The 23,588-nt window shown below is 46.7% G+C and overlaps 1 protein-coding gene and 1 gene segment (V, D, J or C); both read right to left on the reverse strand.

Moving 5' to 3' along the window:
* LOC130113067 (uncharacterized) overlaps nucleotides 1-23,588 on the reverse strand; it is a 1,140,561-nt gene that overhangs the window by 495,867 nt on the left and 621,106 nt on the right. Inside the window, exons 14-15 of the mRNA XM_056280578.1 lie at nucleotides 18,097-18,792; nucleotides 17,700-17,984 (exon numbers count right to left, since the gene is read on the reverse strand). Coding sequence (XP_056136553.1) covers nucleotides 17,700-17,984; nucleotides 18,097-18,792 — 981 coding nt within the window. The remainder of the gene's footprint in view (nucleotides 1-17,699; nucleotides 17,985-18,096; nucleotides 18,793-23,588) is intronic.
* LOC130113253 (Ig mu chain C region membrane-bound form-like) overlaps nucleotides 20,297-23,588 on the reverse strand; it is a 61,427-nt gene continuing 58,135 nt past the window's right edge. The window contains 2 exon segments of the C gene segment in view: nucleotides 20,297-20,463; nucleotides 22,059-22,177. Of these exon segments, the coding sequence occupies nucleotides 20,455-20,463; nucleotides 22,059-22,177 (128 nt within the window).

Here is a 23,588-nt window from a genome sequence, read left to right on the forward strand (position 1 = left end):
AGTTTATTGCTGCTGTCCAATTCATTCTTCATGTCGATAAAAGATTCCAGCTTACGGGTCAAAGTCAGGGCATGAGTCACCTTCTCCCTTGCCTTAACCTCAGCACGGTCACGCTCCTGTGCATAATGTGCAGAGATGTTCTTCTCTTCTGTCAGCGTCTGGTCAAACGTCTTCTGCTTCTTCTCCGAGTTGGAGATGATCTGTCTGAGATGGTCCTGGCCCACGTGCAGGTCATCCAGCTCCTGCTGGAGATGCATCTTGGTCTTGTGCATCTTCTCAAAGGCAGCACACTTCTCCTCCCATCGCTGGTGCGCTGCCTTCAGCTCCCTGTGAAGCTTCTCCTTTCCTTCCTCAGCATTCTTCAGACAGCCAGCTTCTGCCTCCACTTTCTTTTTCATGTCAGCAAGCTGAGCCTGCACACTGAAAAGCTGTTTCTGTACAGATTTCTTGGCCTCTTCCTCCTCCTCCAGCTGCTCTCTCAGGCTGCTCTGTTCATCCTCCAGCTGATGCATACGTGTGTTGAGAGACAGCTTCTTGCGTGTCTCCTTCTGCAGCAGTTCCTGGACATCCTGTAGCTGGGACTCAACAGCAGAGCAGTATGTTCTTGCCTTGATCAACTTGCCCTCCACATCACTCAGCACACTATTGACATTTTCCAGCTTGGTCAACTTTTCAGCCAGCTCCTGGCGCTGATGCTCAGTCTCTGCTTGTTTGGCAAGCAGTTCCTGGACCTGGGCTTCAGCCTTCTTCCTGTGATGCTCAGATTCTCCTTTACTCTGCATCAGTATCTGCAACTTTATGGCAAGCTCATTCCTCTCAGACTCCAGAGCCTCCTTGGCCTTGTCTACAGACACCTTGTTCCTCTTAGCTTGCTTAAGCTGCTCATTGAGCTCGTCAAAGGCCTGGCTGTGTTTCTGTTTCATCTCGAGCACCTGCAGTTCATGGACCTTGGCCTCATCATACAGAGCCTTTTTTAGCTGAGCCTGTGCCAAGGGGTTGTTGACCAGGTTGCGGTCCACGTACAGGAACGACATGGTTGCTGTGGCTGCTTTTCAGATGCAGGACGATTTTATGGAGATGATAAACAACAACTGTGGGGATCTGAAAAAAAAGAATAATAAGAAAGATAAGATAAGATACTTTACTGCCATTGTGTGCAAACAACGACATTTTATTTGGTAACTCTCAGACCAGCAACACTAGACAAGGTAAATGATTAATTTTTTTTTAAAAAAAAACAAGCTAAAAACAAGAACAAACAACATTTAGCATAAATAAGTGAGGTAGTAAAAACAGGGAGGTAGCAAAATGATAAGAATAGAAGAAGCCCCTAAATATAATAAAAAATGGCGGCTCAGACGATGTCAGCGTCGCTGTGAAACAAACTCCTTCTCAGACGACCGCCGCTTCGTTGTAGAGCTCAAACAAATTAGAGTGCTCACCACTTCCCCCCTCTTTCACTTTTTCAGTCACACTTTTCTTTTTCTCTCTCTCCCTGCCCCTCTCTCTCTTTCTGGGTCTCCCTCTCTTTACTAATCCCTCCCTCTTCCACGAGCTAGTTCACGTATATTCGAACCTTGCGCAGTCATTCGTTCTTTCGGCTAATGTTCGTCAAATGCACAGACGTGATGACGTCACTGTAGTAAATACTTCAGATCAACTGTCCCCACACTCAGATTACAAATTTCTACAACAGGTCAAATTCGTTTTGAACGGGCACTGCAATAAGTGCTCAAAAATCCAGGTGTAGAAATCCCAGAAAAAATTGAATCGGTTCATCTGGACACTACGTTTAGCAGGAAACACGTTTCATCACTCATCTAGTGACTTTGTCAGTCTCAGCTGACTGCAGGTGGTATCCCCAACATTATAAAGAATACCGCTGCACTATTTCCCAGTTTGGAAATCATCTGGTAGAAGGTGTGTAAATAGTTTTAATCATCTGATAGAATGTGTGTAACTAGTGTTAATCATCTGGTAGAAGGTATGTAAATAGTGTTAATCATCTGGTAGAAGGCATGTAAATATAGTGTTAATCATCTGGTAGAAGGTGTGTAGATAGTGTTAATCATCTGGTAGGAGGTGTGTAGATAGTGTTAATCATCTGGTAGAAGGTGTGTAAATAGTGTTAATCATCTGGTAGAAGGTGTGTAGATAGTGTTAATCATCTGGTAGAAGGTATGTAAATAGTGTTAATCATCTGGTAGAAGGTGTGTAGATAGTGTTAATCATCTGGTAGAAGGTGTGTAAATAGTGTTAATCATCTGGTAGAAGGTATGTAAATAGTATTAATCATCTGGTAGAAGGTATGTAAATATAGTGTTAATCATCTGGTAGAAGGTGTGTAAATAGTGTTAATCATCTGGTAGAAGGTATGTAAATAGTATTAATGATCTGGTAGAAATTGTGTAAATAGTGCTAATCATCTGGTAGAAGGTGTGTAAATAGTGTTAATCATCTGGTAGAAGGTATGTAAATAGTGTTAATCATCTGGTAGAAGGTGTGTAGATAGTGTTAATCATCTGGTAGAAGGTGTGTAAATAGTGTTAATGATCTGGTAGAAATTGTGTAAATAGTGCTAATCATCTGGTAGAAGGTGTGTAAATAGTGTTAATCATCTGGTAGAAGGTATGTAAATAGTGTTAATCATCTGGTAGAAGGTGTGTAGATAGTGTTAATCATCTGGTAGAAGGCATGTAAATATAGTGTTAATCATCTGGTAGAAGGTGTGTAGATAGTGTTAATCATCTGGTAGGAGGTGTGTAGATAGTGTTAATCATCTGGTAGAAGGTGTGTAAATAGTGTTAATCATCTGGTAGAAGGTGTGTAGATAGTGTTAATCATCTGGTAGAAGGTATGTAAATAGTGTTAATCATCTGGTAGAAGGTGTGTAGATAGTGTTAATCATCTGGTAGAAGGTGTGTAAATAGTGTTAATCATCTGGTAGAAGGTATGTAAATAGTATTAATCATCTGGTAGAAGGTATGTAAATATAGTGTTAATCATCTGGTAGAAGGTGTGTAAATAGTGTTAATCATCTGGTAGAAGGTATGTAAATAGTATTAATGATCTGGTAGAAATTGTGTAAATAGTGCTAATCATCTGGTAGAAGGTGTGTAAATAGTGTTAATCATCTGGTAGAAGGTATGTAAATAGTGTTAATCATCTGGTAGAAGGTGTGTAGATAGTGTTAATCATCTGGTAGAAGGTGTGTAAATAGTGTTAATGATCTGGTAGAAATTGTGTAAATAGTGCTAATCATCTGGTAGAAGGTGTGTAAATAGTGTTAATCATCTGGTAGAAGGTATGTAAATAGTGTTAATCATCTGGTAGAAGGTGTGTAGATAGTGTTAATCATCTGGTAGAAGGTGTGTAAATAGTGTTAATCATCTAGTAGAAGGTATGTAAATAGTGTTAATCATCTGGTAGAAGGTATGTAAATATAGTGTTAATCATCTGGTAGAAGGTGTGTAAATAGTGTTAATCATCTGGTAGAAGGTATGTAAATAGTGTTAATCATCTGGAAGAAGACATGTAAATAGTGTTTATCATCTGGTAGAAGGTGTGTAAATAATGTTAATCATCTGGTAGAAGGTGTGTATCATCTGGTACAAAGTGTAAATGTTGTTAATCATCTGGTAGAAGGTGTGTAAATAATGTTAATCATCTGGTAGAAGGTGTGTATCATCTGGTAGAAAGTGTGTAAATAGTGTTAATCATCTGGTAGAGGGTGTGTATCATCTGGTAGAAAGTGTGTAAATAGTGTTAATCATCTGGTAGAAGGTGTGTAGATAGTGTTAATCATCTGGTAGAAGGTATGTAAATATAGTGTTAATCATCTGGTAGAAGGTATGTAAATATAGTGTTAATCATCTGGTAGAAGGTATGTAAATATAGTGTTAATCCTCTGGTAGAAGGTGTGTAAATAGTGTTAATCATCTGGTAGAAGGTGTGTAAATAATGTTAATCATCTCGTAAAAGGTGTGTTAATAGTGTTAATCATCTGGTAGAAAGTGTGTAAATAGTGTTAATCATCTGGTAGAATGTGTGTAAATAGTGTTAATCATCTGGTAGAAGGTGTGTAAATAGTGTTAATCATCTGGTAGAAGGTGTGTATCATCTGGTAGAAAGTGTGTAAATAGTGTTAATCATCTGGTAGAAGGTGTGTAAATATAGTGTTAATCATCTGGTAGAAGGTATGTAAATATAGTGTTAATCATCTGGTAGAAGGTGTGTAAATAGTGTTAATCATCTGGTAGAAGGTGTGTAAATAGTGTTAATCATCTGGTAGAAGGTGTGTATCATCTGGTAGAAAGTGTGTAAATAGTGTTAATCATCTGGTAGAAGGTATGTAAATATAGTGTTAATCATCTGGTAGAAGGTATGTAAATATAGTGTTAATCATCTGGTAGAAGGTATGTAAATATAGTGTTAATCATCTGGTAGAAGGTGTGTAAATAGTGTTAATCATCTGGTAGAAGGTGTGTAAATGTTAATCATCTGGTAAAAGGTGTGTTAATAGTGTTAATGATCTGGTAGAAAGTGTGTAAATAGTGTTAATCATCTGGTAGAAGGTGTGTAAATAGTGTTAATCATCTGGTAGAAGGTGTGTATCATCTGGTAGAAAGTGTGTAACTAGTGTTAATCATCTGGTAGAAGGTATGTAAATAGTGTTAATCATTTGGTAGAAGGTGTGTAAATAGTGTTAATCATTTGGTAGAAGGTTTGTAAATAGTGTTAATCATCTGGTAGAAGGTGTGTATCATCTGGTAGAAATTGTGTAAATAGTGTTAATCTGGTAGAAATTGTGTAAGTAGTGTTAGACATCTGGTAGAAGGTGTGTAAATAGTGTTAATCATCTGGTAGAAATTGTGTTTAATAGTGTTAATTATCTGGTAGAAGGTGTGTAAATAGTGTTAATCATCTGGTAGAAGGTGTGTATCATCTGGTAGAAAGTGTGTAAATAGTGTTAATCATCTGGTAGAAGGTGTGTATCATCTGGTAGAAGGTTTGTAAATAGTGTTAATCATCTGGTAGAAGGTGTGTATCATCTGGTAGAAGGTATGTAAATAGTGTTAATCATCTGGTAGAAGGTTTGTAAATAGTGTTAATCATCTGGTAGAAGGTGTGTAAATAGTGTGTTAATCATCTGGTAGAAGGTGTGTAAATCATGTACTTACACTTTCTGAAGAATGTTGTGATCCTTTAGACTGTTGTGAGTCTCAAGGTACCGCTGGTCTTTCAGTCTCAGGTGTAAGTGCTCTGTAAAGCATAGATAGTCCTCACTTTAGATGAGGTCATACAAAACACTTAACTAACAACTAGTAACGACCTGAATTAATCACGAGTTGCAGTATTGAGTGTTGATAAAACATCTGTTAACACACTCACTAACCATTGGTGCATGTCTTGCTTTACAAATGATGAGTTTTTGTGACTAATGGAAGCAACAAATTCCATTCATCCTCTACCTCTTCACTGAAGGTACCATCACCAGGATGTTCTCATGATCGGTTCGTATGATATCGTACGAAAAGTAGTGCACGGAAATTCGTATGTATTCCAAGTTATTCTGGGCCACGCCTACCCCTACCCCTAACCTTAACTCCCTCCTCCACAGAAAAGCCCCCCCGGCAAACCCTAACCCCCCCGCAGAACAGCCCACCTGGCCCACCCCACCGCACTCTAATCCCTGCTGCAGAACAGCCCCCCCGCAGGCCGGGCAGCTCCCCGAACAGCCCCGAGCGTCCCCTCAATAGACCGAACAGCCCTGGGTCACCCTAACCCCTCTTGCAGAACAGTCCACCCGGCCCAACCCGCCGAACCCTAACCCCCCCACACACACTGAACAGCCTCGCGCACCCTCCCAAGGACACACTAACCCCCCGCAGAACAGCCCGGGCGCCCCCCCCGTGCACCCTAACCCCCCGGCCTGCGAGGGGGCGGAGCGCAACCCCCCGGGCACACTAACCCCCCCAGAACAGCTACCCGGCCCCCCCGCCAAACCCTAACCCCCCCAAGAGAACAGGAACCCTGCTAAACCCTAACCACGCTCCCCGCAGAACAGTTCCCCTGCATCTTACCCCCCCACTGGCACCCTAACTCTTCCCGCAGACAGCCCAACCGGCCCACCCCGCTGCACCCTAACCCCCCCCGGCCTGCTATGGGGCCAGGCGCCCTCCCCGGGTCACTCTAACCCCCCCATAGAACCGCCCCCCCGCCAATCCCTAAGCCCCCTTGCAGAACAGCCCCGGGCCACCCTATTCCCCCCGCAAAACAGCCCCCGCCGCCAAACCCTAACTACCCCCCGCAGAACAGTTTCCCCGCAGGCCGGGCGACCCCCGAAAAGTTCCGGGCGTCTCTCCAAGAGGGCACACTAACCCCCCCCCGCAGAACAGTTCCCCCGCACCCTAACCCCCCCCCCCCACTGAAAAGCCCCGGGCGCCACAACCTGGGACAACCTAACTCTTCCGGCAGAACAGCTCACCCGGCCCTTCCCGCCGCACCCTAACCCCCCTCCCGCCTGCGAGGGGGCCGGGCGCCCCCCCGGGGCACTCTAACCCCCCCGAAGAACAGCCCCCCCCCGGCGCCCCGCCAAACCCTAACCCCCCCTGCAAAACAGACCCCCCACCAAACCCTAACCCCCCCCCCGCAAAACAGTTTCTTCGCAGGTCGGGTGCCCACCTGAACATCCCAGGGCGTTCCCCCCAAGAGGGCACCCTAATCCCTCCCGAAGCACAGCCCACCTTGCCCATCCCGCCGCACCCTAGCACCCCCAATGAAAAGCCCCGGGTGCCCCCTCGGGGCATTCTAACCCCCCCGCAGAACAGCCCCGAGTGTCCCACTTCACCCTTACACCCCCCGTAGAACAGGCCTCCCGGCCCCCCGCCAAACCCTAACGCCCTCCTGCAGAACAGAACCCTGCATACCGGGCGCCCCCAAGAACAGCCCACCGGCCCACCCTGCTCCCCTGCCGCACCCTAACCCCCCCCAACTGAAAAGTCCCAGCCGCCCCACCCTGGGGCACTCTAACCCCCCCACAGAAAATTCCCCCTGGCCCCCCGCCGCACCCTAACCCCCCTCCACTGAAAAGCCCCGGGCGCCCCAACCCGGGGCACCCTAACTTTTCCCGCAGAATAGCCCACCCGGCACTATAACACCCCCCAATGAACAGCCCCGGGCTCCTCCCGGGACACTTTAACCCCTCTCCCCAGGCCGGGCGTCCCCATGAACAGCCCGGGGGGGGCACCCGGGTCGGTCTAACCCCCCCCGCAGAACAGCCCCCCCGGGCCCCCCGCCAAACCCTATCCTCCCCCTACAGAAAAGCCCCGGGCCCCCCGCCAAACCCTAACAGCCCCGGGCGTCCCGCGGCACCCTAACCCCCCCGAAGAACAGGCCCCCTGGTCCCCCGCCTAACCCTAACCCCCCCTGCAGAACAGTTTCCGCAGAGGCCGGGCGCCCCCCCCCCCGAACAGCCCCAGGCACCCTAAATCTTCCCGCAGAACAAGCCGCTGCGCCCTAACCCCCCCCCCCCCCCGGGGCCTGCGAGGGGGCCGGGCGCTTTTCCGGGGCACTCTAATCCCCCCGCAGAACCTTCCCCCCGGCCCCCCCGCCGCACCCTAACCCCCCCGCAGAACAGTTTCCCCACAGGCCGGCGCCCCCCCGAGCAGGCCCAGGCGTCCCCCCAAGACGGCACCCTAACCCCTCCCGCAGAACCGTCCCCTGCCCCCCCCCCGAAGGCGCGCCCCCCACAGAACAAGCCCCCCCGCGGGGGGAGGTTGGGCGACGGGGGGATTGCGCATGCGTTCTGAATCGCAGAATTTCGTAGGATATCTACGAAAATGTGGACCTCACTTTTCTTACGATATCATCCATGAGAATACGTTGCACTCGTGACTTTTTTAAGGAGAATGTAGAAAATGATGGAGCCATAAAAGTGTGACGATACTTACCTCGTAGTCTTCAATGGTCGCTTTACAGTTATCTCTTCACAGTGGACGCGTTACTCTCGTTGTTCTCTCGTAGAAGTCTAGAAGCAATGGTGCGGCCGCGCTGGGCGCACCAGTTTATATACACTGCGAGGCGCAGCGGGGGAGGGAACGCCGTGACGACACAGAGGGGGGAGGAGCTGAGGGCACGTTCCCTTCCTGTCCGTTATCCAAGCCGGCTTAAGGCCGCTTCATAGTCTTGCGGACCATACAGACTGTACTCGGCTGGGGTCCTCGCGGACTAAAATGACGCAATGGCGGACCTCAGCGTACGTCCTCCTGCCGATATCCCCGCGAAGCTGAATTTTTGTGACCACGCCTACCCGATCTGTTACGGAAACCCGATTTGTTTTGCGCATGCGCGACCATTCGTCTACATCCTGGCGGCGTCTGTTGAAGCAATTTACGGTAGTCTCTGGGATTTAAATAAAATAATGTTAGGTGAATCGGCTGAGGGACCTGGTCTGCTGCGTCCTGTGGGCCCAAGAACCACGGCCTTGCCTGGAGCAGCGCCCGAGAGGGACGCACCGATCGAGGGCGTTCTGACAGGACGCGGAAGCGGAGCAAGCTAAGCTAACTGCTAGCCCATACAGACCGGAAGTTCCGACAGTCATGCTGCTTGGCTTCATTATCCAGACAGCGGAGTTTTTGGACTGTGTTGCACTGAACACACTGTGTTGTTAACTCCGTGTGTGTGTGTGTGTGTGTGTGTGTGTGTGTGTGTGTGTGTGTGTGTGTGTGTGTGTGTGTGTGTGTGTGTTTGGCTTTGTTTTCTGGTTTTGGTGCTTTTGGAAATGTGGATGTTTTTATCTTTTGTGTTGCACTGCTGTGGGCTGGTGAAAGGAACTTCCGTTACATGATAGAAATGACAACACATTGTTCTTGATTCTTCATTGATTCTTGTTATCTTTGTTTTTATTCATGTTGAAACAGATTATATGTTTCATATTCAGTAAATATGCATGTTTCTTGTTTTTGTAAGGAACGTCTAACACGTGGCGCTAATGAAACAGAAGATGACACGTTTCCTTCTTGAATGACCACCTTGTTCCTGTTGTGATGAAGAACAATATGTGGAGCCAGTTTCGTCCTCCATGAAGAGAAAAGGCAGGTAAAACGCTGACGTTGCTTTAAGCTGCTCCGATGGCGGTGAGCTTTCAATGAAGTGTGTGGGCGGCACGGTGGCGCAGTGGTTAGCGCGGTCGCCTCGCAGCAAGAAGGTTCTGGGTTCGAGCCCCCGGGTAGTCCAACCTTGGGGGTCGTCCCGGGTCGTCCTGTGTGTGGAGTTTGCATGTTCTCCCCGTGTCTGCGTGGGTTTCCTCCGGTTTCCTCCCACAGTCCTGTGGGAGGAAAGACCTGTAGGTCAGGTGGATCGGCCGTACTACATTGTATGTGTATGTGTGTGTGTGTGTGTGTGTCTGTCTCTCTCTCGGCCCTGTGATGGCCTGGCGGCCTGTCCAGGGTGTCTCCCCGCCTGCCGCCCAATGACTGCTGGGATAGACTCCAGCATCCCGCGACCCCAGTTGGATAAGCAGTTTGGATGCTGGACGGATCACCCCCCCCCCCACACACACACACACACACTCAAGTGTTCGCAACCACAGACAGTTGTCCCCCCCTCTCTCTCTCTCCCCCCCCCCTCTCTCCCCCCCCTCTCTCCCCCCCCTCTCTCTCTCCTTCGACTGTTGCTGTTTGTGTTGTCCAGGAGGTGCTGCCCTGACTTCTGCCATTAGATATCTCCAGATGATTTCAAACCTGTGAGCATCTGCATACAGACCAGTGCCACTGCCACACATGACTTGACTTGTCTTTCACGTGGGGACAGACGAAACATTACAGCTGAAGATAAAATGGAGTTCGACACCTTCAGGTTCGGCACTTTGTACAAAAGGCTATCACCCTTTCCCAGAGCCACCTCCAAGCACCCCCTTAGATGCTCTTTTAGGATTTAACACTAGTCTCACAGGCGCCATCTCCTGGATGCATGATGTAATTAACACTTTTAACCCACAGTCTCTAAACAACCTAAGGACAGTTGGGGAACAAGACCTCGGCCTGTCTTTTGCAGAGGACCGGTGGACTTCAGTTCTCGACCTAGTGCACTCCTCATCTCCTTGTGCTAGACTCGGTCTAATACAATTCAAGATAGTTCACCGTCTTCATCTCACTAAGGAGAAACGGGCAAGGATGTACCCAAACACTGATCCCACCTGTGACCGGTGGAAGACCACCACTGCAAACTGGCTGCACATGTTTTGGTCACGCTCAAGCCCTCAGACTTTTTGGGAAAAGGTCTTTGAATCCCTTAGTGATGTGTATAATAGGACAGTTGTACCTCAGCCCATTAGTGCCCTGTTTGGACTGAGGCCAGAGGACGCAGTGTGGTCGACTGAAATGTGCCACGTGGTTGCCTTTACTACCCTGTTAGCTCGCCGTCTCATCCTCCTCAACTGGAAGAGAGCGGGGCCACCATCCCAGACCAGATGGCTTAAAGAGATGATGTTTCACCTGAAGCTCGAAACAATCTAGTTTACATTGAAGGGGAAAGCAAATACATTTGAAAGAGTCTGGAGGCCTTTTCTTACCTACTATGAGAACCTAACCCAAATAACAGACTGGATAGTTCAGAACCTAATCTTTTCTTGGTTGGAGCAGAACTGCAGCAGTCTAATGAAGAATTAGTTTAAAAAGATAAAAATTAGTGTATTTTTATCTTCTCCCTTGTGTGTTTTGTGAATGAGGTCATTGTATATCTGTCATATATTTATTTGTACTTGATGTTATTTCGAAGGATGTTGGTTGGGGGGGGTAGGAGACGTGTTAGGGAGCAGAGGAGGGATGGGAATTATACTGGATTTATTTCATGCTGATTCTGTGATTTATAAAATGCAAAGTCCAATAAATGTAAGTTTGAAAATGGGGTTATGGCTCCCTCTTGTGGATACTCTTGGTACAGCAGCGGTTAGACAAAATTGAAACTAATGCCTTGCATAGATGGTCCCGAGGAGTGAGTTGAGTGGTTTGTTTTGATATCAAGCAAGCAATCAAAGTGTTATTTATACACCACTTTTAATATCCTATCAGACACGGAATAATCAGCACGCCGACACACAAATTCATGTAAACAGTTTAATTCATTTCACGAGGTGAAAATGACACGTGACTGCATTTTCAATCATCAGCCATGACAAGTTAAATACAACTGTAATGTTTTAGTATTTGTGTTACTCTCTGCAATGTAGAAAGCGGCGAAAGCTGCGATGACAAATTGCCAATATGCACATTACTACACCAGATATGACACTGAAAAACTAATGAGATGACATAATTTGTTATACTCCATCCATGCGTCCATTCATCCATCCACTGTCCAGTCACTGTCTTGACCTTATTCGGGGTTCTGGCTGAGGGTGGAAGTCAGAGAGGAACAACGGACACGTCCATTGTCACACACGCACATCCCACACACAATTAAGAGTTTCCACTTCATCTAAAATACACACCTTTGTGCAGCGGGAGGAGAGCATGTGTAACACAACCCCGTGCACACACAGGGAGCACGTGGATCTCCACACAGATGGGCTGGGATACACAGGGGCCCTCTGGCTGGGTGGAAGCGGTGCTGACCACTTGGTGTCCACGTCACTAAATCAAGCTGAGTAGTATTGAAAGACAGGTCCGGAGAGACCGGAGTGGTCTAAGAGGGGTCTGGACTGAGCCGTTGTTGTTCTGGCATAAAGATGTGAACAACCCTCGAGTTGTCAGGCTGTTCTCCACTGAAGCGGGTTCGACTGTACAAGATGGAATTACTGAAATCAGCTTACATGAACAAACATCAAGAGAATGGGTAAACTTTATATATACGTATATATCTGCCCGTTAAAAAGGAAAGAAAAAAAATCCACATTTCCGGCCATAGACAGGAATCCGTTGGATCTGTCTTGGGATGTCATTTAGTCTGAAAGGAAAAATGTAAATGGTCTTGTGTAAGATATGTGCAGAAATTAACTAAAAATAACACATTTTTTGAAGTCACACACACTTTAGATATCATAAGACACCATATCAACATCTTGTTTGTCTTATTCTGATTTCATCTTGGTTCTGGCACAAAACTGAACAGCATGTGTAACTGCTGTGATACCAGAAAGTTCCAGCAGGCTGGAAACACATCAGGATGGGTGCTGTCTTACGTTTTAGACCATAATGAATATGGATAAATAGTTTACCTGCATATAACCAGCATGTATTCATGTTAACAGAGGTAAATCATACCAGTGAGACAAAATGCTGCCAAAGCCCTTCAGAGCCGCTGCTCATATGCTCACCTTTATGAGGGTGACTGTCACTCCATAGAGAAGGGAAATGAAGAAGAGCAGGAGGAAAGTGAAGGCCATGTACCAGTCTTCTTCCTCCACATCTTGAATAACAACATCATGCTGGTTCTGCTCAACGTACACATGGTCTAGAAGTTCTGTAACAGTAGATGATGTTTGCTGAATTAAAGACCATCTTTAATGAAATGACTGCACCACAGACATAAAACCCCTGCCCAGATGTTTCTGAAGGGACATTTTACCCCTTGCAGGGGTAACATGCTCTCACAATGCAAGTCATCTGTCATGCAGCACACTGGTGTATGTACGTAGTCCATGTGTATAAAGTGGACGACATCGCCCGTCAGAGGCCTGGACATTCTGCAGAGCTTGCAGACGGGGTCTCGGTGTGTAGAGGGTCTGGAGTAAAATGCAGAACCCCTGAAACTCTGTGGTCATAAGTGCACCTTTCCATGTGGTCCAAGTGTGTCCTACATCTGAAAAGCGTTCAGCCTACAGTCCACGTGACCGACACTGGGTGCACCCTGATGCTGATACCGCTCCAGAACAGTGTCCAGAGTCACGTGTAGCCGCCATGTTGCTGCCGGTGTTGGAGGAACAATGGCTGCCGAAACGACGGACAAGAAGTGTTTTTAATGTAGGCTATCTTTTTAACACCTGTTATCATCTTAGCACAGCTTATTACACATTTACTACACCTCATTGTTGAATATTTGATGACTAATCAAAAAAATGAGGCTGAGGTAACAAACTCAGCCTTCCGAGCCGTCCCGCTTGCTGCTCCACCCTTCTGCTGATGTGGGGAGGGCTGCAGACTACCACATGCCTCCTCCGACACATGTGGAGTCCCCAGCCGCTTCTTTTCACCTGACAGTGAGGAGTTTCACCAGGGGGACGTAGCGCGTGGGAAGATCACACTATTCCCGCCAGTCACCCCCCCCCCGAGCAGACCAACCACAGGAGGCGCTAGTGTAGCGACCAGGACACACACCCACATCCAGCTTCCCACCCGCAGACACGGCCAATTGTGTCTGTAGGGACGCCCGACCAAGCCGGAGGTAACACGGGATTCGAACCGGCGAGCCCCGTGTTGGTAGGCAACAGAATAGACCACTACACTACCCAGACGCCTCGTGAGTCAGTAAGTGTGTTAAAGTTGAGAGCAGATGTCACTGAATAATCTTGAAGTCAGCAGCCCACAGCTTGCCGGTGGCTAAAACAAGTGTTTAGCTGTAGCGTGAGTGACGTGGTGACAACAACACCTCAGTGTGCGACTTTGTTTCACAAGTTCTGCACAGCCTTGGTCCACACTTGCCGTCTTACCACAGACAGGAAAGTGCAAGTCAAGTAGGGCCTAGCTTACTAGGAACCCTGGTAACTTAGGTGCGGGTAATGGGACAGGCCCGGTACGGTCACGTGATCATTACAATGATCTGTCCTTGTCCAAGCAGTTGTGTGCTGGTGTGCCGGTGAAGTCCAGAAGCCACTAAGCAGCAGAACAAGAGGCGACGACAGAAGGAGAAGGCAGCAAGTGACCGCTGCAAGTCCCACTCCTGTCCATGGTGAAGTCCTGTGGTGCAAGATGTGGTGTTGTTACAGTAGTGCTGAGCCCATCGTCCCGTTAGAGAGCTCATTATTTTATAGAATACTGAGTTTGTCCTTTATCAGGTCGACTGTGTTAAGTCCACCCAGTCTCTAAGATTTGAAGCCCTTTTTGGAAGCATTTTAACATTTTATGATTGTTTTTATTGTCTTGTTTACATTTATTATACAACAATATCTTGTAAGAAACTGGTAAAATAAGTAAAAACTTAAATGTAGACAGTTAATCAGAACCAGCACTACTTTATTCACCCCCGAGGGGACATGGGACAAGTGGCAGTGATTAAATGATTAAATCTATACAGTTAAACAAAGAAGAAAAGAGAGAATCCAGGAAAAAAGAAAACCGGAAATCCCGAAACTGGGAAAAAATAAAACGGAATGGAGAAAAAAGTAAAATGGGTTTTATGAGGCCCTACTACCCCACAGTGCAGAAACCCACATCTCCCCCTTTCAACTCAGAGCAAGAAGAGTTCAAACTACCGTGGCTCACGGCCGCGGGCTACAGGGACCACGTGGCGCCAGTGCACGAGACATCTTTCTGGTCGAGCTTTGATATTTTGTGGGAGAACCGTTTCATCTTCTCGTGTGACGTGTCAATGAGTCGTTTACTTACTTGGTTTGGTGAAATTTAAGGCCAGTGTCAGGGTAACATGTGTCACCCTGCAAGTGTAGACTGCCCCGAGTGGCCAGTCAACAGGGGGCAGGCGGAGTCGGCTCTGGACGCTGAAGTCCCCCTGTGGTCCTCTGTGTGGCTCACTGGTGTTGTAGCTCCACAACTCTGTAGTCTCATCAAGGAACCAGCTGATGTTCACCGGTGCAGGCCTGAAACCATTTGCCAGACACACAAGCTCGCCAGGACCATGGAGGAGGGTGACTGAAGGTGGACTCGGTGTCACTGGAGCTGGGGAACACGTGTCACTTTTATAAATGTTCTTTGAATATAGAGAATTAAGATCAACTATGTATGACACCCATGAGAAAGTATGTTCAGCCCAGTGAAATGAAACCTTCCGGCTGCTCCGGGAACGCCTTTTAAACCTGATGTCTGAGTCAATAAACCTTCACCTGCACCTGCCAGCAAACGGGTGGAAAGGTTCAAGTTGTACATATCCAGTTACGTCCACAATCCCGTCCGTCTGCTCGTCTGCTCGTCCTCATAATGGTGGCCGTAACTTGATATGTACAACTTGAACCTTTTCACCCGCTTGCTGGGAGGTGCAGGTGAAGGTTTGTCGACAGTTGTGTGCATGTCGTTGACATTGATCCACGGCAAATCTTGCAGGCATCGCGGAAAATATGCCACTGTCAATAGCACGCGCCAACAAACAGGAAACTAGTATGACCACTGCAGTAGAAACCGGAATCGGCACTGTGCAGCTGTCCAGGTCGCTGCTCCACCCCCTCTGCCGATCCGGGGAGGGCTGCAGACTACCACATGCCGCCTCCGATACATGTGGAGTCACCAGCCGCTTCATTTCACCTGACAGTGAGGAGTTTCACCAGGGGGAGGTAGCGCGTGGGAGGATCAGCTAATCCCCCCAGTTCCCCCTTCCGCCTTGACAGGCGCCCTGGCCGACCAGAGGAGGTGCTAGTGCAGCGACCAGGACACATACCCACATCCGGCTTCCCACCTACAAACACGGCCCATTGTGTCTATAGGGACGCCTGACCAAGCCGGAGGTAACACGGGGATTCGAACCGGCAATCCCCATGTTGGTAGGCAACGGAATAGACCGCCATGCCACCGGAGGCCCTGTTATATCTGCGTGTAGTTTGAAGGTACGTTGAACGGTGAGTTTAGCCTAGCTTAGCTCAGCTGATGGATATCTACTTGGACCATTCGTAGAATGAAGAGAAATGGTGAATGGCAGGCTAGCGAGTAACAAGTATGAACACTCGGTTTCAGAGAAAGTGTGTTTCCCTTCTTTTAAGAGGATCCCGGTAGACCTGCAGCAGCTGAGCTCAGCGAGGCCAGACTCCCTGTCAACCTACCTTCACCCTGCAAGCACAGCCACATGCACCCACGAGTTGTCTGACTTTGTCTAAGTAGGATACACAATAGAAACCCTGGAAACCCAACTATTCTTTTAGACAACTGTACATTACAAGTGCTGATGCTTCCTTCTACTAAATATTATTATTTGCTGCTTACCAAACACAGGTTGTACCGTGCTTTTGAATAGTTCCTCATATGACTCGTGTTTTACTACACAGGAATATGCAGCTTCCTGGTCCCTCTCGGACCGCCGGGATATGTTCAGTCTGCTGTTCAGTGAGAAGGTGTTGCTGTCTGTGTATTTCCAGACAGGGCTGATAGTATATTGTAATACTGGCAGCCTCAAGGCGTCCTTCTCCCAAAACACTAAGATGCCAGAGGGGGAAAATCCAGTCACAAGGCAAATGAGCGTTTCCATGTTTGAGCCCGGCAGGTCCGTGTCATTCAGCCTTGTTATCTTCACAAATGGCGGCTTAGGATCTTTTGAAAGGAAAAAGGAAGACAACAATGAGCAGAGTATTTTGCTCTTTTCATTTCCATCATTTCATTTATGGGAGCACAAGCGACAGTTTAGATAATGGTGAGGTATTAATGCAGGGTTGATTATTGATGCCACCCGTTTGTCCTGCAATATTAAGGCCCTGGTCACACCAGCATTTACGACAGGGATGTTTCCCGCCAAAACCAACTACTCTGAATGAAACTGTTGCTATCAGTGGATTTGCATCCGGTAGCAAAGTAAATTTCTCGATGACGTCACGTAGAGTTCAGCTTTGGGGAACTCTGACATGCAAATTCACACTGTCAACCAGTAGCAGAACTGCTTGGACTGCGTTGGCATCTGATGGGGCAGTGGCTAGTGAGGATCCAAAATGGAGGAAGCTCCCTGTTTTACTAGCGTTAAATCATCCAGTTTTAACTATTGTGCTCTGCCAGAAGATAAATTACTACACAAGAGAAATGCAGCGTGGTTTGCAGTTGGTTGTGAAGCAAGACTGGATGGTCTCACCATGTTCCATTCATTTCACTGTGCCGAGTGTTTTTTGGTCAGCAAGTTTGTTCCCACAGGAGCACGCAACATTCTTTTGCACTGCCAGTTTCTGGTGTGACCGGGGCCTGAGGCTGCAGGTCAACTGTATGCTTGTGTTGGTAAGGATACCTCTACTTCTGCTTATGTGCGTCTCGTAACCCTGTGTGGAGCATAGGTGCTTCCCCTCACAGGATACTTGTGTATATGTGAGCCAAGCCTTTGCTGATACGTTCAGGAAGCTACGAATGGTCTCCGTCCCATTGTCGTGACTCAGCCGTGGTTCAGTCAATGCCCTCTGAGACTTATTTCCACCAACTTTCCAAGTGATGGAGAAATCTTCAAGATTTTGACCAACCAGAAGACAGGTGAAAGCCAACTGTTCATCCGTCTGCAGTTCCTGGAGAGCTGGACCCTGAATGAAGACACCAGCTTTCCGAGATGATGCTGCTGTTATTGAAAATAAAATAAAAAAAATGTTCCTTGTCAAAGTGAACAAGACTATGATGTACATGTCTGACTGGCATATCATTAAATAAAGACCAAATGATATATAAAATACAGCTCCTTAATACTGGATGACTCATCGTGGAACTCTTATTGATCATGAAAATACATTTAGAAATATTCTGAATGTACAGTTATAAGTGGAATTATAAACACTATATTTTCATATTTACTTCGGGGTAGTGACTGTTATTCTACAGTTAGTGTAGGTTTTTACTTCCCTTTTTGTTTCACTTTACCTGAACAGAAGCCCATTTCATCGCGGACAGTTTTATTTAAAACCTTGTCAGAGACTTCACAAGTAAAGACCACTGCTTTTGTCCACTCGTTTTGAGGCACATTGAGATGACTGATTACTGCCACACGACCGTCTTCACCTAATAAGATGTCTTTAGTTGATGCCGATCTGTCCTGAGACCCAGAAAGCCATTTGATTTGGGGACTGAAACCCCAGCCAATGCACAAGAGTTTCTGTTGTCCTGAGTCTTTACTGGGGACCAGAAGAAGCTCCATTGACAGGTCACCTAAATGTCCCCACACAAAGTCAAGAATTACTATTGAAAGGGTTTGACAAAGAGACATTGGACACCAACAGACTAAACACAACTGACAACAGAAGTTCAGCTGGTCACCTACCAAAAATCCGTCCGGTTGAGTCTGATACCGAGCTGTTGACGAAGCCTTGGTTCACTTTGCAGGTGAACGTGTTGTCTTTTCCCTGGTGGGTTTTTGGAACTGAGAACTGGAGAGTGGTTGAAGTGAGGCCTGTGGCTTTGGAAAGATCAACAAATTGTTTTTCAGATATGTCACTTCCGTTGGCCTGAAAGGTGACGTAGAGGTCGCTAGAGGAGAGTTGTCTGACGTCACACTCCAGCACGGCATCTTCTCCATGAAGCAAGTGTGGCAGAGATCTTCTGATCAGCACCGACGGGGCCCTGTCCGCTGTAAGCCCTTTGAAACAAACACAGGGGTTGCTGCAGAGTTCAGTTGTATCAAATATCACATGAACATCATTTGGTACAGGTGACTTACTTATATCCACCGTCTTTTCAGCTGGAGGGGAGCAGGGGTGTTCAGCCCTACATGTCACGCGACTGTACGTCATCCACTTGTCTGTGGAAACAGTCAGGTTGCTGCTGAAATAGGTCTTGCTGCCGGTCCGGTTCGGCACGGTTCTTGTGGCTGAGATTTCTTCCCCATCGACATGCCAGGTCACCTTGGCATCATAGACAGTCTCAACCACACACGTAGCCGTCACCTCGGGCTTTGCCATCATCACTGTTTTGAAGCTGGGGGTCTCCAGGTGAATGCAAGGAGGGGAGGAAGGGTAAACTGCCAAAAGATCACTTGTTTAGCGAAGTCGTGTTTATCTGACTCCATAACAGCCATATCATATCTTTAAATCTTTATATCCAGTGGCAACATCTCTCATGATTATCGTTCAAATCATTTGCTGGTCAAACGAGTCAAAAATCAAGTTAATTTAACTTGAAAGCATTGATCAAGTCAGACCAAACATCCTGGATGTTACTTCTTGTAACTTCTTATCTTTAACTTCATCAATCAAACATGCATTTGCCAAGCTCAACATCTTCTCTCTGAATGTTTAGACTTTTGTCATCAGTTGTGTTCTGCTGACGCCCCTAAATGTACATTTTAAAGGAGTTGTAGTGTGAAAGGCGTATGTTGAGAGGAGTGATGGAGCAACGACACTGCTGCATCGTCACTGAGAAGTAGCCGCACTTACTTGCACAAATACTGATTGATTTGCTCAACTCGGCGTCGTGGTGTTTGGACTTGCACGTGACATTTGAGCCATTTGTCCAGTTTTTCCGGTCCAACTCAATCTGGCTGCTTAGGCTGAAAGTTTTTCCCTCCTTTTCCCCAGCTTGAAACTTCTTTTGGACCGGAACGATGTCGACAGCACGGCTGTCTATTTGCCACTGCACCTCTAGGTCGTCTGGGTAGTAACCGCTGTAGGTGCACACAAGGCTCACTTCTGCAGCCCCAGAGACCCACCTCCAGTCAGGGGACATGGTGACGGTCGGATGGACAACCCGCTGCACTGAGACACAGGAAGTATGTATAAGATAAGCGTTTCTTTTCATCTAGAGTGTTCAACGTGAATGTTTGATGGCTCGGGCCCTTTTTCAGAGCCGCTGGAGATACACATACCTGTTGTGACGTGTGTACATGTCACCAAGTCTACCGTCAGTACTAAGTCTGTTGTCTTGTTACCCAGGCTAGAGGGCGCAGATGTACTGTCACAGTGGCAGGAGCTTAGTTTCGGGTGGAGCTGGATGGCTGTTGCACAAAAGCTAGAGCAGGGCAGGGCTGAGCGAAACAGGCAGGAAGCAGGCGGAAGCGTTGGATAACATGCTGGTACCAAAAAAAGCTCCCGAAAAACAGAAGTGAAAGACTGAACAGAGCAGCGGTGCGTCGCCAACAGCAGGTGTGAAGTTTGGCTCTGCCAGATAGGGAACTAAAGTGTAACTCTAAATATCTCAGAAGTATTTACATGTGGGCTTCTCTCTCTGTTGTGCTGCTTGACTGAGTTCTCTGGCCTGTTTTTACCACCACACCGCAGTAACGGTCCATTTGAATATGGAGCTGGACATGGTCTGGTAAGTCCAGCTGCGGGGTGGTGCAAAGTAAAATACACATTTCAAAGCAAACAAGCTGCAGTTAAACACGTTTCAAAGGCAGAACCAGCACCAATATGAGAGGCAGATATTAAATTAGATCTGATCATTTAAAAGCCAACAGGACCCCAATGAGAACCTACTCGAAGAAGTAGGAGAGAAAAAGTACCAGTTCCCTAAATCATTTTCTTCAGTTACACATTTATTATTTTCAATGAGAATACAAAGCCGACATAGTGAATGAGAGAAATGACGGTTGTGAACACTTACATTCTGAACAAATGAGTAGACAAAGAACCAACATGTGAAACATTACTTTTTAAAGCAATCACTCGTCACCTTTTCCACGTTTTCATTTAATCTGGAAAGGAAAAAGAAGAGAAAGACTGACTCAGAAACAGAAGAAGATTCACTATGTTGTGTCTCTAGTAATGACATGTGTTGTGTCTCAGCCATCTTTTATAACATCATCCTTCTTCTTTTCCTCACTGCCACAGGACAACAGCTTTGTGTGTTTTCATTCTTGATCGTTTCTCTTTGTTTCATTTAACCTTATTCAAACCCTGTTGTTGTGTGTAGTTGTACAGGATTGTGTTGCATTACCACATCTCCCGGACCACAAGGGAATCGCAGTATAAGTCTCACTCAGAGAGAAAAACATGTTGTGAGGAAACAACAAGTCTCTTCGGTGTCTATGTATACTCGGGGTGTAGACCCCTGCATGGCACTGTTTTCTTAATCCTGCTCCCACTGCATTTATTCCTTCCTTTTTTCTCTTTTGTGATTTCCCCCCTTTTCTCCCCAGTTGTACCCGGCCAATTACCCCTCTCTTCCGAGCCGTCCCGGTCTCTGCCCCCCCCCCCCCTCTGCTGATGCGGGGAGGGCTGCAGACTACCACATGCCTCCTCTGGTACATGTGGAGTCACCAGCCGCTTCTTTTCACCTGACAGTGAGGAGTTTCACCAGGGGGACGTAGCGTGTGGGAGGATCAAGCTATTCCCCCCAGTTCCCCCTCCCCCTGAACAGCCACCCCGACCGACCAGAGGAGGCGCTAGTGCAGCGACCAGGACAGCGCCGTGTGTATAGAGAGAGTCTGGCCATCCTTTGATCTTTGCAACACGCGCTGTGATTGGCTGAGATTGGCCCCTTTGGTCGAGCGGTTAGCGATTCCGCCTCGTGGTGCAGTACAACGCAGGTTCGAATCCCGCAGCGGGCGGAAGATATGCTCGGTTACATTGGTGGCAGCTGTGGTGTCCGGAAGGGTGCAGATCCTCATAAGTCTCTTCAGAGCGCGCGGGAAAAACTAAGCGCGAGGGCGCGCTTCCGGGAGAGGGGGACTACTGTAACCTACAAGAAGACTCGACCTCCTGCATCTGTGGTGTTACAGGACTGAGGTTTATTTGCTTTGGTTACATGTTCAGGTGTTCTGCTTGAAAGAGGGAGATGTGATGTGTAGTAACTAGGCTTAGCCTGTGGTGGCGCTGCTGCTGTAACGTACCTGTTGAATGACATGTAACACCACAGAAGAAGGCCTTCAGTAAAAAGACAGTCAAGCTGAATCAGCGTGCTATCCGTCTGAGTTATTGTGTCGCCTCATTGTTAATCTAATTAACAATACGACTCTTTTTATGACTGCTGGGATAGGACCTTGTGATGGACTGGCGGCCTGTCCAGGGTGTCTCCCCGCCTACCGCCCAATGACTGCTGGGATAGGCTCCAGCATCCCCGCCACCCCAGTTGGGACAAGCGGCTTGGATAATGAATGAATGAAATGGCTTTGGAATATATATCGCAGGAGCAGCCAGACGAGTAAAAGAACAGCGACTTATAGTCCGGGAAATATGCTAAATCCAAGTTGCATGATATACCAATGCCAGATATTGAACTCTAACTTATCAAACCATGCTGTCTCAGAAACTATTTCATCCTTAATGTTTTGTAATGGAGGCTCACTACCTTGATGGCAGTGGTTCCGACGCTATAGAACAGAGTGATGAGGAAGAGGATGATGAAGGTAATGGCTGTTTTCCCGGTGCTATCTTGCTCCGTCTCTGTGGTGTGACCCCACTGGTTGTCTGTCAGAAAAATAAATTCTGCATGAAGAGATTAACGTGGTGTTACATTGGCAGTTTTACCTTTGTCCTCCACTGAATTTCAAATAAATTAAGATTTCATACAATAGCCACCATATAGAGACTACACATCCTTACACGACCCAATATTATTACTTGATAGCTGTTCCTGGTGCCCTTTGTACACTCGCAGAAAATATACCCAGAAGCTGTCTTCTCATTCACACTGATTCTGTTGCCTTACAAAGAACATGGTTTATTCTGCAGCTTTAACTAGTGCACATGGTGTAAGGGTTTTGTGTGCTTCTTGTGTGCTTATTCTTTGGACTTGACTGTATTTGAAACTAATACTCAGGCGTGCAAGAGGCAGTGACCAGACTGCCTTACGTCTTTTCATTCCCAGCTCTCCAGTTGTGTATTATGGATTACTAACTGAACAATACTTTTGACCTTAGTCCTAAGTCCACAATACATATTTGTATAATAAAATGGAGATGTTGGCAAAAACAGTGATTCCTGACTTGCTCTAGAAAGACCCTTCTTTACAAAAGAAAAAGAAAAAGAAAAGATAATGGCATGCATGTGGCTTGGCTTGTGGAGTACTATTGTGAGTCCTTAAAACACAGTGATGTATTGGGAGCCCAGGCTAAGTGATTTAGTTCTTGAAAAGATATCTATTTTGACAGGCTGAAACCAACAGAGGTAACACAGGCACATGAGACAAGACAATACAGTACAAATAAATGCACCATAACAACAGAAAACAACAACTAATAAGTTATTATTAGTCATCTAGTCATGTAGTTGTTAAGATTAGTGTCATTTAGGCTTTACTTGTTAGGCTGTTTGGGGGATTTTTCATTTTTATGGTCAGTGATGAGTATCAGACGCTTCATTTTAGAGCATTTAATTTTGCATATAAACATGTCTATGGCCTACTGGTCACTATACTTTAAGCTGCTGGTATGCTGATACCTCCATCTGATGTGTACTTTCTTCAACTTGTATGTTAACTAAACATATGGCATTGCAAAAATGTTGAAATGAGGATACAAACTGAATTGAACATACATCAAAACAGTCCTGAAGTAAATCTTTTTTATTTTGATTTTAGTTCTGCATTTAAAGACAAACGGCATGTCATATCACAGGCAACAAACAAAACACACACATAGCAAAACACACATGGACACAACATCACATCTACTCGGCCTTGCAAATTTGAGGGATGTTAAGGCTGACGTTAACCAGGTTGGGTTTTTCATTGGTGTTTTGTACAAAGGACCTAATAATGACTCCTGTTGTTTTCATCATAGACTCGTGGTAGACAACGCAGCTGAACACCTTGTCATTTTTCTTCCAAAGGTCCAAGCTCAACGTAAGCTCACTATATACAGAGTAGAATCCGCTGTTT

Source organism: Lampris incognitus, chromosome 5 (genome assembly GCF_029633865.1).
Source record: "Lampris incognitus isolate fLamInc1 chromosome 5, fLamInc1.hap2, whole genome shotgun sequence".
NCBI classification, from domain to species: domain Eukaryota; kingdom Metazoa; phylum Chordata; class Actinopteri; order Lampriformes; family Lampridae; genus Lampris; species Lampris incognitus.